Below are 15,497 nucleotides of genomic sequence, written 5' to 3' on the forward strand. Positions count from 1 at the left end.
GTTCTCTGTGTGACCTTGAGCAAGGTTGTCCCCCTCTCGGCCTCTATTTCCTCGCCTCTAAACCCAGGGAGTTGGCCACTATTAGACTTTTTTCATCTGAGATCCATGGAAGGATCTGGGGATGGGCTTTAGGGGTCTGTGAACCCTTGAAATCGTCAGTGGAACTGGTTGCCTGAGTTTCATGTGCTTGCTGTTCCCCTGCCTGAAGGACTCTCTCCCAAATTTCCATGTTAACGGCTCACCTCCTCACTTCCTTCAGGTTTTGCTCCACTGTCATCTCTTTGACATGAGCACCTGCCCTGAGAACCATTATCTAAAATTTATAGCCCCCTGGTCCCCTGACTCTGAGATCTCCTAGTCCCTTTCCATACTGCTTTTTCCATCCCATCTGTCACCATTTGACATTTGACATGGTCTATCTTTCTCCTTATTTCTTTCACAGTCTGTCACTAAAATGTAAGCTCCATAAGGGCAAGGGTTTGTCTTCCTTGTTCACTGGTATATTTCTAGTGCCCAGAATAGCACCTGGCACTTAGTAAGGTGTTCATGTAATATTTTTTTCACAATGAACTAATGAATAAATGTATTTCTCAGAGGAGAGTTTCCATAGCTCTCACTGGCATTTCAAGCCAGTGAAATTAAAGCCCCTGGCTTAGATGATCTCTAAGACCCTTTCAGCTCTTGTAGTCTGAATCCATGAGCTTGCTTTGCAAACTAAAAGTGCAGAATTGGCTTAATCCCAGCTGGGCCCCAATCCAGCGCCCCTGCCCACTCCCCATGCTGTGCCTGACTGGCCCCGCCCTGGAAGCCTGCCCTGCCACGTGGAGGGGCAGCCAGAAGCCAGAGTGGAGCTCAGGGCAGGGGCTGTCCCCATGAGATTTCCCAGCATCCACCCCAGCTACCTCCTGGCTTGGAAAGGTCACCCAGGAAGGTGCCTGGGCCCCGCCCGTACCCACACAGCCTGTGCCATTTCTTCTCTGGCAATTTTCAAGTCAAAATGTCATTCCTGTCACCGTGGCTCAGCGTTTCTCTTCTGTGCTCCTTCTCGCCCACCCACTGGAGTGTGAGGTACATGTGGGAGACCTCCCCACACACTCCAGAGCTGGTGATGGGGACAGGAATGGGGACGGGGAAAGGAGGGGCCACAGCTGCCCATGGCTGGGGCAGTAGGTTGGGCAAGAAGAGGAGCCTGGACTGGGGGAGGGGGCAGGAGGGAGAATCAGGAGCAGCAACTGGTGGTGAAGGGAGGGAGGTTCGCACCCTGCAGAAGCCCTAACCTCCCACCTGGAACAGTCGCACAGACCTGCTGTGGACCCTCCCCGTCTCCCCACCTCTTTGGAACCACTGCCTTCTCTAGCTCCTCTCGCTTGCCAGCCAAACTGCCTGACCAAGTCTTCTAAGCTATTAGCCACATTTCCTCCCTAGGTCTTTCTTCCTGAGCCCTGTCTGGTCTGTTTTCTGCTTCAGACTCTTGCCTGAAACCACTTTCTTTAAACTCCCCACCCCCATCCCCCTTTGCCATCACTAAATTCACAGGCCCCTCGATCCCCAGATGTACTTGCCGTGGGGGACGAGACCCTAGTGTGGAAATGGTCCCTGCAGTCATCTCCCAGTTCAACTCAACTCATTTCAACACACACTCGGGACGTGGCTGTGGGGTGAGGGTGTGAACCAACAGGGTCAGTCAAATGTGGGCTCCGGTTCCAAGACCAGTACCTCCAGCTGTGCAGCCCTGGGCAAGTGACTGAGCTTCCCAAAGAACCATAACTAACGCTGCCAGACCCTGTTCTAATAACCGGAATTAACTCATTTAATCCTCACGGCTTCCCTGGGAGGGAGGTGTTATGATTCTCCCCGTCACACACACCAAGAAACTGAACCGCAGAGGGTAGGGCCCCACTGTCCAGAATGGTAGCCACTAGCCTCACGTGGCTATTTACATTTAAATTAACTGAAATGAAATGAAATAAAAAATTCAGTTCCTCTGTCGCACTAGCCCCTTTCAAGGGCTCAGCAGCTATACGTGGCTGATGGCGACCATAAGGACAGTGAGATACAGAACATCTCCACCATCACATAAAGTTCCATTCGGTTAGACACTTGCATAAAATTACAGAGTTAATGATTGGCAGCGACTGGCCGAGCCCGCTCTCCATCACCACATTCTTGCTCCCAGACCAGTGATTCTGACTGAAGAAGACAAGGTATGTGCAGTGCCAGGAGCACGGGTGCTCTGTGGATGCTTCCTGCCCTTTTCCCTCCTCGCGTGGCAGGCATGACATTTCACTCCCTTTGGTCCCTCTGGATCGGTTTCTCTGGCTGCCCTTGACGTCCCCTCACCCCAGACAGATCCAGCCCATGCTTTAAGTGAAACTCGCCCCCAAATAAACTCCCATCGCCTGCCCCATCTGACCAGCTCTTTTGCCATTTTCAGCAGTCTGGGTTCCCTGCAGCTCGTCTGCCAGGGGGGGGGGGCGGTGACGGCGGTCCCCACCCAAGTTCTGCAGAGCCAGGTCTTGCCCTGCCCTTTTGCCCATGTCCTCCCCTCCCTGCCTCCTCCCCTGCATTTCCACAGCTCGCCTGGCGCGGCACCTCCCACCTGTTCACCACGTCAGTCACGAGTCTCTCCCTCTCCCCCGCCCCCTCCCCACCCAACCTACACACCGCTCTGCTAGAATAATCATTGGCAAACACTCTGCAACATGTCCATCTCCTGTTCCACAACCCAAATCCCTCCCTCCTGCTGGCCAGTCAGCCCTCGCCGCTGAGACAAGCCCTGGGGAGGCCCCTGCCCTCCTTTCTGGAGGGGACTTGCATGGACATTTCCATGGGCGCCCAGAACATCACTCAGACCTTTTCCTCCCTCCCTCAAGTCAAGTCAAAGTCAACAAGAATTATTTAAAGAAATCCTGCTAAGAGTCCTACGGTGAGACAAAGAATCCTTTTGTTATGCAAATGATCGTACCTAATTTCCCTTGTTTTGTACATTCGTTTAAAAATCAGTTTTCCCTTCGACTGAAACATACCTCCTCCCTGCTGCTGCCCTGCCCCCCAACACACACACACACACACGCACACGCGCACACACACACTCACACACACACACTCACACACACACACACACCCAGAGTTTCAGATTCCAGGGGACTTAGCGAGGCCTCCTTGCCCTCTGTTCAGGGCACACTTGCTTTGCACACACTGTTTCTCTAGCCTGTTATTCTTCCCTGCTCCTCCCCCCACCCCCAACCCCCAAACCCCGTGGACCCATTTTTTCCCTCTCCTTCAAAACCTTCTTCCTAGTTCCCTTCTCCAGCAGCGTTTTTCTAATTAACCTCCCTGGTCCCATTGCTTCCTCATTCTGCAGAATCCCAGCTAAGCAGCCGCAGCCTTCCAGAGCTGTGGTGCTTAGAGACCATGGAGACCACCTAATCTAACCAGATCATTTTACTGATGAGAAAACAGGCCCAGAGAGGGGGCATACTTGTCTAGGGTCACAGAGCGGGTTGGAGAAGAGGACTTAGGTCCCAAGACCCTCAACCTAGAATCTGTCCCTCTGTGTACATCACTGACCTCCTACATTGCCCAACGAGTTGTGTGTCTTTCCTTCATATTGTGGGTGGCTTCCAGATTAGGGAGAGGAGAGAAGGAAATGGGGGCTTCAAAGATGGGAGGGATTTTGAATGAAGCCTGGGGCCAAGGGGGGAAAGGGGTCCAGATTTGCCATGCTGAGTAGGAAGTAGTGGGGGGAATATGTGTAGTGGGGTGTTAGGAAGGCTGTGGGTGAGCGAGGACAAGGCTTAGAGATGTGGACTGATGCATGTGGAAGAAGGAATGGACTATCAGAGGGGCCCCTCATTCCTGCCCTAGCCCTGTTTTTGCCCGCTCCCTCCATCTTTGACATGCCCAGCGCCAGCCATTTAGTAATGACCCTCAGAATGGCACTGTGGGCTTGCAGTCTGCCCCTAATCCCCCACCAGCCCCATCTGTGCGGCCAGGGTACTACCTTGGAGCCCCTGACCTCCTAGAGCCCCTGCCCTCTCTAGAGCAGGGGCCTCAGGGCAGCAGCAGGAGGAGATGGCCCAAGCCACCCTGCCCGGCAAGTCACCACGGTCCATCCCTCCCCCACAAGCCCATGCCCCCAGAAGTGGGGGTGAAGCGTTGCCGGAGAACTCACGTTCCATCCTCGTTGCTTCTGTAGAACACCAAGAAGGGGTCAGACTTCCCAAAGAAATCCTTCTTGTCCAGCTTGTTGGCACAGAACTGCATTGTGGCGACATCCTGGTGGGAAGGAGGGAGAAGAGGGGTGTGAGGCACAGAAGGCTGGAGGGGGGCCCCACCCCTATGGGAACACAGCCCCAGGGCCTGGGGATTCTGGGCCCCAAGCCAGTTAGAAAGGACAGCAGCTCACACTGCCCCGCACCACGTGCCAGACCCTGAGCTAACACTCTGGAGGGTCTCATTTCATCTTCAAACAACCCCAACCGGCAGGTCTGGCAGAGCAGCCAGGGCAGTGAAGCAGGTGGATTCTGGAGCTGGCTGCCCCAGTTTGAATCCTGGCTCTACCACTTTGTAGCTGTGTGACCAGGCAAGGGAGGTAACCTCTCAGAGCCTCAGTTTCCCCTCTGTGACATGGAGCTGATTGCAGTACACACTTCAAAGGGCTGTGGTGAGGGCTGAATGAGATCAAGTGTGCGAAGTCTGGAGCAGAGCGCAGGCACGTCACCCACTCGGTCAAGGTTCACGCACGAGGTATCATCACTATTGTACTGAGTGGCTCAGAGAGAGGTGCAATGACTAACTCAAGCCACTCTGAGCTTGGTCACCTAACCCTAAGCCCTAACCCCAAGCCCTCGCTGGCCACATCGCCTCATTCCCTTACATGACTGTATGGTTCCTAGAGGACATTCAAGTTTAAGTATCACTTTCACATGCACTGACTCACAAGAGGCTCATCTAACTCTGAGGTAGCTATAGCTGGACCACGACCCCCCCCCCCCATTTTACAGCTGAGGAGCCTAAAGCTCAGAGCAGGGAGCAACCCCTACAAGTTTATCAAACAGAGCCCTGGGTTTCTGACTCCCCTGACTAGTTCACGGCTTTGGCTGACCCAGACCCAACACTCAACCCAAGAGCATAAGGAAGGTACCAGGCCTAGTGAGAATCGGTTGACCTCTCCTCTCACACGGCTCCTAGCTCCTCAGCTCGCTGCAGCCAACAGGGCACTGGGCAGAGATGCCCCTGTGTCCTCCTCTTTGCCCATCCCCGTGTGATCTCTTCAACCTGAAAGCTCTGCATCCCGACAAATCAGCTGCCAACTGGCCAGAGCTCAAGGCTCTGTCAATAGTCCCTGGGGCCTGGCCTGCCCTCAAGGGCCAGGCCTGTCAGGAAGCAAGCCACCCAGCTCTCTCACGCTGCCCGCTTCCTCTCAGTGGCGAAGAGGGTCTCTGGAGATCAGTGTCCTACAGCCCAGTGAGGACCAAAATGGTGGCAGGGATAAAGATGCAACCTCTCACAGCTTGAAGGACATGGTCAAAGGTTGGGGCAGTGGGTATGATATAATGGTTAAGAATGTGGTCTCTGGAGCCAGGCTGCCTGCTTCCGTTCCATCCCCTTACTAGCTGTGTGACCTAGGGCAAGTTACTCACCCTCTCTGTGCTCAGTTTCCTCATCTGTAAAATGGGGGTACAGGCAAGGCCTACCTCATAGGCTTGTGAGGATGAAATGAGTTAATTGAGTACAGCGCTGAGAACAGTATATTGCACACACTAAGTACTGTGTGTGCACAAGTTATGATGATTTGGATATTTCTCCCCTCCCCCCACGCACTGTGTGTGGTCTCTGTCTCTGTCCCTGCCCCACTCCCACCTCTACCACCTCATATGCCTTCCCTCAAGGACATCTGACAACAGCAAACAGAGCATCCCTCCATTCACTTGCTCATTCATTCATTCAACAAACATTTATTAGATACCATCTATGTGGGCCTGTCACTGAACTCAGTGCTTTACAGCCTTATCATGTTTAGCCCTCAGAATAATCCTTCGTTGCTTTTTACAAATGAGGATGGTGGGGGTTGGAGAAGCTAGGTAACCTGCCCAAGATCACCAGATGGCAACTGGTGGAGCAGAAATTCAACATGTATGAACTCAACATGATTTCAAAGTCATGCCTCTTCCAGCACAGAGCACACTATAGTTCACGTGGCCTGCTTCCCTGTATCTTTAGAGTTGCTGATTTCTTCTGACTCGGGTCAGGGCTGGACTCAGGTTAGCCTGGGCTGAGAGGGCCTCCTGAAGGGAGGCCCTGAGGGGCAGTGCTGGGGCACAGTGGCCAGCACACGGAGGCGCCCAGGTAATGATGGCTTTTATCATGTCCCTCAGCATCGCCCACCTGAGAGGGACAAGGAGGCCAGATTGGGGGCTTCCAAGGCCTAGAAGCCCCAGGAATCTGAGAGCCTCCTGAGAAATCTAGGACTTCAGACCTGGAATAAAGAATGGCTGACTTATCGAGCACTTACTCGATGCCAGGTGCTGTGTTAAGCCTTCTGTTTACATACATTATTTCACTGAATCCTCATTATAACAGTATGAAGTAACTCCTCTAGTCTCCCCAGTTTACAGATGAGGAAACTGAGGCTTTTAGAGGTCGTCCAAGATCACACAGTGGTGGTAACAAAGGCAGTTAGACTTCAGAGCTTTCCCTCACACCCTCCCAGAAAGATCTCTAGCCTTCTAAGTCCACCCCCAGCAGTCACTATCTTTCCCAGGGAGAAAGTTCCAATCCCATCTCATGCTGGATGGAGGGAGCACTTTAAATGCCATCCTGGGGAGTTCCATCCCAAGGCCTAGAAAGAGGAGGAAGCCTAGGACCTGGTAGGCTTCTCCCGGCACTGGCTATATAATTTGTGGGACCCAGTAAAAAGGGAAAATGTGAGGTCCTTTGTTCAAAGAGTATTAAGAGATTTCAAGACTGTAACAGCAGAGCATTAAACCAAGAGCAGGTCCTGTGTGACTGAACAGATCACATGCCCATAAAGTGGGCCCTGGCTCCTCCCCATGGATGGAACCATCAGCGGCATCAGAAAACAGACCAGACTTTGCTGAGTAGGAGCCCCAGCAAGGAATGCAAAGCTCTGAGTTCTAGTTTGTCCCAGCAGTCCTTCAAGCCCTCTGAGCCTGTTTCATCTATAAAGTGATGCACTGTACAGGATGATCACCACTGTCCTTTTCAGCTGGGCGGTTTAGGTTTTGGTGCTGATGCCACAGGGAGCATACTGGGAAAGGGGCGGCATCTGGGGAAGGCTGGCGCTCAGGGGACAGTCTGGGAATCCAGGATCCCTCCAGCCTCCCCAGGCATAGCTTGGTGATTATCACAGTGACCTCTCCCACATCTGGAGGTCACCTGTGTGACACCTTCTCCTGAATGAACACAGGCAAGCCGTACACGACACCAATACTGGTTGACTACGAAATACACACATATATTTGAAACAACCAAAACAGATGCCACAAAATCCAGAGGCAAAGCTCTTATTTTTCCTTCCTAGGAGAACCCCTGCGGGCCCTGCAAGATCAGGGAGGGGAGTAGGAATATCAGAAAAATATTAATGAAGAACTTAATAGACCCTAACTTCCAGGACTACTTAGTGCTCCACTGGGAGGGCCACGGTCCCAGCACAGCACCTGACAGAGAGAACAGTACAAAGGAGCCACAGACACCTGGTTGGAACCCCAGCTCTGCCATCTACTAGCTGAGCAGCCTGGGGCAAGCAATTTAACCTAAGTCTTGGTATTCTCCTCTGGAAAAATGGAGTAACAATGCCCCCTGTGAGACTGTTGGGAAGACCAAGGGAGATGATATATGTTAAGTACCAGTCCACAGTGCCCAGCATAGAACAGCTAAAAGAATAGAAGCCAACACTCGCCGAGTGCCATCTACTCCTGGGCTGACCCATATGGAATTGCCAATGTTCAACTCGTGTTTATCTACGATAACTACAATCGTTATTCCCATTTTAAAGCTGAGGAGACTGAGGCACAGAGAAGTGAATACCCTTTCCTGAAGCTACAAAGCTTAGTAAGAGGAGAAGCTTGGATTGAAACAAGACAGTCTGGCTCCAAAGATTAATAACTGAGATTCCAAATGATGACCCCGAATCATCAAGATAAGTCTAATTATGTTCTGTAGCCTCAGTTTGAGAAGTCAGAGAAGTGTGAAATCCATTTTAGAAAAGTCTCCTCTATGCAAGCTAGTTAAAAAAAAAAAAGACTGACTCTGAAATTCATCTAACTGGAAACATCCGCCAGTGAGCCACATCTCATTCCCCCACACCACCCCCATGGCAAATATGTGTGAGGCATTGCTGGGGGCTTATTTTGTTCTTCAACCTGATCTGCCTTCCCTAACACCACCCAGACCCAGAAACATTCGCCAAAAGCCCATTATGATAAACTGTATGGGGCCATTGTCAAATCCATGGGCATAAGACAGAACTTCAGAGAGCTTTCTAGGCTATAACCAAGGCAAGCTTCCTCCCTAATGGGTGTGTGGCCCATGGGGAGCCCGTGAGACAAGGAGCATGGAGCTGCTTGGGGACTTGCTTTTGAAGGTGCCTCTGGGTTATGTCAATAGTCCTATTTACTATGCTTCAACTGTTCCCCTTAAATAAGGGTTAATGAATGAATCAACCCTTGATATACATGTGACCCCAGGAAGAGGCTAGGGAAGCGGCAATAACATGCACTGGGCCAGCAGGATCAGGGAGCAGCAAATTCTGGCTGAGGGTCAGAGGTCCTGCTGTTTGACATTCTCAGCCTGAGAGTGGGGCTCTCTGAACACATGATATGCCTTTCCCAAACCAGAAGCATCTCTGGAATCAACTGCAGAGATGATAAAACAGCTCCTGCAATATATAATTTTCTCAATTTCTGCCTCTTCACCCTATCTTTTAAAAAAACATATTAAGTTCTTCTAAAACAGCAGGATTGCCTCAATTTGCATCTTTCCGCATGTTAATCAGGCTGCTTGGGAGACCACAGCAAACAGCCTTTCTCTCTGGGATGGTGGCCTGGCCCACTCCAGCATGTTAGGCCTCCCTGACCCAGGAGGTCAGCAAGTGGGCTGAAGGCTGGGAGAGGGTAGCAACACCCCGGGGGGGGGGAGGAGAACGGAAGGCTGCTCTGGCTTCCGTCTTGCCGGCAGCCCCCAGGATCAGAGCAAGGATAAGGCAAGTGCAAAATTTAAGGGACTCCAAAAATCTCAATAATCAAAGATTTTAATGTGATATTTTTTAAAAAGATTTTTTTGATGTGGACCATTTTTAAAGTCTTTATTGAATTTGTTACAATATTGCTTCTGTTTTATGTTTTGGTTTTTTGGCCTCGAGCCATGTGGGATCTTAGCTCCCCGACCAGGGATCAAACTCGCACCCCCTGCATTGGAAGGCGAAGTCTTAAACACTGGACTGCCAGGGAAGTCCCTAATGCGATATTTTTAAAAATCAAAATCAATGCAAAAATCCATGATACATAAAATATCAAAAATCTAAATAAAGCCATTTTACAAATGAAGAAACTGAGGCACACAGAGGTCAGGTAACCTGCCCAGGGTCACATAGCTCATAAGCAATGGCATTTGGTCTGGATCCAGAGCCCAAGTTCTTAACCACTTTGCCCTACTGCTCACACGCTGTACCCTAAGAAGCACTTTTAAATAGATGGTGGAAACATGGTGACATTTACTGTCTTCTCTTTAATATTTGCTGCATTTTCCAAATTTCCTGGAATTAGTACATTGTCTTTTTTAGTCTGAAAAAAGAAGACATTGATTAAAAAGAAAAAACCTATGTGGGAAAAGGATCCGAAAAAGAATGGATATATGTATATGTATCACTGAATCACTTTGTCGTACACCTGAAACTAACACAATATTGTAAATCAACTATACCCCAATATAAAATAAAAATTAAATTAAAAAATAAAAATAAAAAGAATCATTAGCCACAACTCTGAAATTTAGCATTCCAGTAGAGAGAAACACAACTCAGAGCTGGGGGTGATTCTGTGACCAGTGACCTTCAGAAGGGCTTCTGCATTCACAGAGGGGCCCAGAGCCCCAGCCCGCCTGGATAAGACTGCAGAAGCAGGAGACCTAGGGTGTAGGCATTCAGGGATAGAAGCAAAGACCCCATAGGCTAGAGTTTATTCTAATGCAGATGGTGAGTATTAAAGTTGGTCTAGGAGACTAGGCCTGTCGCTACACATTGATGGGAATAACCACCTTGAGGTCAAGCTGGTTTTTCTCTGCTGTCTTAATGACTGACTTCTCAAGCAATCCAACAGTTGTGTAACTGTTGATTTGGTCATTCAGAGGCTGAATAGTCCAGATTGACCGTTTTTCCTCCTGCTCACTGAGCCTGTGTGTCTGGGATACTAACCAAAATCCATCAACTAAAGTTCAAAGAAAAATGGAACAATTCAGCTATGAGGATGTTCACTGCAGTATTAATTATACTGTTTCCTTTAAGAGAATAGCTTTAATAAATTATGGCCCATCCATAAACAGAAAAATGATATACAGCTATTAAAAATGTCTTCCAAGAATATCTAGTGACATGGGAAAATAAATCTGGTTACCATAGTCTACTAATTATAAGAAAAAACTATATATTTGTACGCCCAGAAAAAAAAACCTTGGAGGAAATGCATCAAAATGTCAACAGTGATTATCTCTTGTTGATGTTTCTATTCTTTGTATTTTCCAACTGTCTGTTAGAAACGTGTTATTTTTCTAGCATCAGGAAAAATGTTTTTGTTTTGTTTTATTTCATTCTGTTTTTTTTTAACCAGAAAGATAATTTCTAAGACCAAAACATTACAAATTAACTTTTTTAAAAGGTGATGTCTGAATCCTGATCATTTATCATGCAGGACACTTACACCCGTGCTGGCCACACACACATTTTCCCCAAACATCAACCTGCATATTCTGACACTCAGAAAACCTTCACCACTTCACCCCACTTCACCTTACCTCTTTCTTCTTATCTTTCTCCCTCCCTCCCAGGACTCTTCCTGAGCCTCCCATATAGAGACACTGGGTTCTCTCTGAAGTTTGTCTTTAGAACAATGAGAGTTCTGACTTTAACAGGATTCAAAGCTAAGCTCCCCGGCCACAAGGTCCCACACAACCTGGCCCCCACACTCACCCACACCCTTGCCTCTCTGATGTCACTCATCACTCTTCTCCTGTTCCTGGGCCTTTGCAAGAGCTAATCTCTTTGCCTGGATCCATCTTCCCCCAGGTAGCTGCAAGGGCTCATTGCCTCACCTGTATGTATTTTGGAATAGCGTATAGTATATCCATGAATTTTCCTTCAGGATACTAAAGAGTGCTATAAAATATTTGTTATAAAAAAGAGGCAGGGTTGAGGACCACTGCTGTACTGTGATTGATTGCTGGTTGGCAATTTCTGTCTCTCATACTAAACTGGAAACTCTGGGAGGGCATGAACTGAGCCAAAGCATATCTGATGAAATGAAATGAATGAATACACGAGCAGGCTGGTGATACCTAAAAGGGGCGGGGGAGGGGCAGCTGCAGTGTGAAGCTTTGACTCCCCTGGCTTGTGAGAGGTGAGCCACACTTTGGCCAGTGTGTGCAGGGACCTGACTGGGAGGCAGTGAGAATGTGCATCCGGCCAGGATCTCCTGGCTCCAGAGCAAGGCTGGTCTGGGTGGCTGGCAGCCCTAAGGGTAGCTAAGGGTCTGGGGAGGGGAAGGCAAGGAGCTATCTGCTCCCTGCACCCGCAACACCCCCCTGCCTCTCTCCAGAAGCCCAGCCACTCACCATGCCTGCTAAAGGCTACTGGCCTGACAAAGACCACAAAGCTCACAGCTGTTCCATGTACCATGAAGACTCGGGACTTCCCTGGGTGAGGGAAAGACTCCCTGAACCAAGGCTTGGGCTAGAATCCTGCAGTCTTAGGCAGGTCACTTCAACCTCTCTGCATGTGTACACTGGGTTACTCACACCTACCCAGGCCTGAGCCCCATGGTGACAATCAAATAGACTGTTAACGTGAGAGTCTTGGTCAACTCTGAGGACTATGCAAATATTGCTCAGTATTACACAGAAAAATCATTGTTTTACTGATGAGCATAATGAGTTCTTTGGTCATTCAGAGCCCCTTCAGGAGATTAACTCGTCGTTGTCAACATCAAGCATCACTGAATAATATTTTGGATCAAATTCGGATTGTTGGAACTTTCTTGGTACTTAAATTCCAGATGAGAAGGGTTTTTCTATAACCCATCAAAGCACGCTGGTGACCCGCTGGAGTCTACTCTAATCCTTTGCTGGTCCCTGCCCGCCCACACCATCCCCGTGGATGAAGGGAGGGTTTGTCTGCTTTGGCAGAATATATTCATTTGAGCAGGAAGCCCTGCTCTGGTGAAAAACCATCTCTCAGACTCCACCCTCTTCCTTTGATCCTCCTACTGAATGCTGGAACGACAGAAGCAAAGCCGTTCAGATGTAATTATTTTAATTCAGCCAGATGCTGGGAATTAGTCTCTTTTCCTTGCAAGTATTCTAGAGAAAGACAGAACTCAGCCAAAGATGCCCCAAAAGAAAAGGAGCTGACAATATCAAGAGGAAGGGAGGGAGCCCCCCCCCCCAAACCCCACTTGCTCTGAAACAGCTTAAATCAAAGAAACTGCTGTCATCCCTGGATGAAGGAGGGGAAGGGAGGAGTGGGGAAGGAGGAGGAGGAGGCAGAGCCTAATGGGTATTAAACTCAGACTGTTTACCAATCCCGGAAAACTAGACCAATAACAGCACCCAGCACTGTCTACAGCTTTAGAATTTCCAAAGCACTTTCACTTACATTACTTTATTTAATTATAAACTAGGGAGGAAGTCACCGACTGAGTTATAAGCATGGGGGCAAACTGAATCTAGGCTTCAGAGAATTCAGATTCAACCTTTCCCAGACACCCACTAGGAGCCCAGCCCCTGCTAGGCACAGTCACCTTCACGATCTCCTTTAACCCTCACAGCCAGCCTATCAGCCCCAGCATACATGTGGGGAAACTGAGGCTCAGGAAGCTTGAACAGAAGCTCTAGTCTACACATCAGCTGCATTCTCTCCCTTGTTGGGACTCTAACAGCGTTGAGGTCGCCAGCACGTATAGGCATAGGAGTTTTCATCATCACCTGCTACTAAACATTTGGTTTGTGCTTCCTATTCATTCAATCACAGATTCACGAAAGAAGCCCTGTGATCACCTACTGCACGCCACGCCCTCTGCTGGGTGTATACGAGGGGGAGGTTTAGTCCTGCGGTCAAGTTCCTCCAGACCCACTGAGGTAAACAGACAAGTAGAGAAACCAGATTGAGCAATTGTGTTTGAGATGATTTGGTCATTGTTATACTGCCCTGTCCTAACAATTCTGTGTCTTATTCTCCAACTGGAAGCCCCTGAAAGCAGAGTTTGGGACACTACAGCCTAGTCATTAAAGACCCTGGCTCTAGGACCAGACTGCCTGGGTTCACATCTCTTCTACTCAGTGGCTGTGTGATCTTGGGCAGGTCCCTTAACCTCTCTGTAAAATGAGGACCATAATACATCAGATATTATAATACATCATTCTACGGATACATACATCAGATAAATAAACTGATACTATACACCACTTAGCACAGTGTGTGTCTCAGAATAATCGCTCAATTAATATTGGCTAACAATTTATACCTCCATACATACCAGTAGTTCTCAAAGTATGGACCAGGAACCCCCAAGGGAGTCCACGAGGCCAAAGCTATTTTCATAATAATGCTGATAAGACATGGAGTTTTCTAGAAGTTATCCAACAGTGATATCATAACAGATTGACTGCAGAAGCTGATATGAGAACCCAGCTCTTCTGTTAAGCCAGACGTTAAAGCGATTTTTTTTAATATAAAGCAAAGCACCCTTCTCACTAAATGACTTTTATTTTGGAAAATATAGTTATTTTTCAAAAAAGATGTTACTTCTGTTAACCTATAATGGGTTAAACTATTGTTATTTTTAAATGAATTAATACATAATTTAAATTTCTTTTTTTTTTTTTTTTGGCCGCACTGTGCTGCTGCATGTGGGATCTTAGTTCCCCAACCAGGGATTGAACCTGCGCCCCCTACAGTGGAAGCGTGGAGTCTTAACCACTGGACTGCCAGGGAAATCCCTCAATTTTAACTTCTAATATGGTAAATACTGATAGCTAATGGATACAATAGTTATACTGCCTTCCCAGGAAGGTCAGAAAATGCTGTTTCTCCTCATCCCTCCCAGGCCCTCTAATCTGAGCTGGATCCAGCCCCATAGGAAGCTGAGTTCCCAGGTTACCCCAGAATTGGTCTTGTGCTCACACTGTCGCTGTCTCCTCCTTTTCTCCTTATGACCTTCTATGTTCTCACCTGTGGCTCCTGATTAACCTAAGGGGCATGCAAGCCTGGGTAGTTTAGGGGAATAAGCCTGGGTTTCAGAATCAGGCTGACCTGGATTAGAACCCTGGCTCTACCACTTATTGTCCTTGAACAGGTGATTAGCCTCTCTGAACCTCACTTTCCTCAACCATAAAATGGGAATAACAATGGTTACCCTACCTCTTAGGATTGTTGTCAGAAGTAGTGCTAACATGTAAAATGCCCAGACATTGACAGACAGAAACTATCATCATTACTGCATTTTATCAGCATTATTAGCTATTGGGTCCCCGGAGCCCCTTCTTCGGTGCTCGGCTACCTGCCAGCTGTCTCCATCTCCTTCTTTTCCACGGTGCCACAGAAGAAGCAAAACCAAGGGCTGCCTAGGATTGCAGACTCTGGCTTCCCAACACACACACACATACACACACACACACACACACACACACACACACACACACACACACACCCCACATGCTCTCACTCCCTCAGCCCCATGCAGGGGTGTCACCCTACTCCAGAGCTAAAAGTGAAAAATGACGACTAAATGCCAAGCGCCCAGGCTCCAAGACTGAAAAGGCCCCTCTGTTGCCAGTGTCAGTGCCAAGGCAGTCTTGGCTCAAGGACAAGTGAGCGGTGGCCATGATGGGGAGTGGACCAGGGCTCCCAGCCCAGCTCTGCTGCTGACTGTGGGCGAGTTTCTTCCTGTCTCTGGGCCTCAGCTCAGCTGTAAAAAGGGAAGACACCTTCTAGCTCCGATGTTGTGGACTTCTACGACAGCCAGGTCAGACTGAGGAGCCCTGTCTTCCCCCAGTCCCTCCAACGACACATAACGACCCTGTGGTCCCAGGGTCACAGAGAGGTCAGCTTGCTCTCTGTCACTGCTTCATCCCCACCCCCACCAGGTCCTGTCCTGGAGTCCCTCTGCCACTCACCCTGCAGTTGCTGAGCTCCTCAGCGGACAGGATGATGGTGCCACATTTCTTCCCTGGGACACCACTGGGAGAGGAGAAGATGAAAGAATGGA

The 15,497-nt window shown here is 49.0% G+C and overlaps 1 protein-coding gene across 3 annotated transcripts in view; it reads right to left on the reverse strand.

Annotated features, from left to right (window-relative positions):
- CPNE5 (copine 5) overlaps window positions 1-15,497 on the reverse strand; it is an 88,508-nt gene that overhangs the window by 27,073 nt on the left and 45,938 nt on the right. For all 3 annotated transcript variants that reach the window (XM_068558012.1, XM_068558011.1, XM_068558009.1), the window contains 2 exons: window positions 15,406-15,469; window positions 4,175-4,278 (listed from right to left, as the gene is read on the reverse strand). In XM_068558012.1, coding sequence (XP_068414113.1) covers window positions 4,175-4,278; window positions 15,406-15,469 — 168 coding nt within the window. The remainder of the gene's footprint in view (window positions 1-4,174; window positions 4,279-15,405; window positions 15,470-15,497) is intronic.

This window comes from Eschrichtius robustus, chromosome 12 (genome assembly GCF_028021215.1).
Source record: "Eschrichtius robustus isolate mEscRob2 chromosome 12, mEscRob2.pri, whole genome shotgun sequence".
Taxonomy (NCBI): domain Eukaryota; kingdom Metazoa; phylum Chordata; class Mammalia; order Artiodactyla; family Eschrichtiidae; genus Eschrichtius; species Eschrichtius robustus.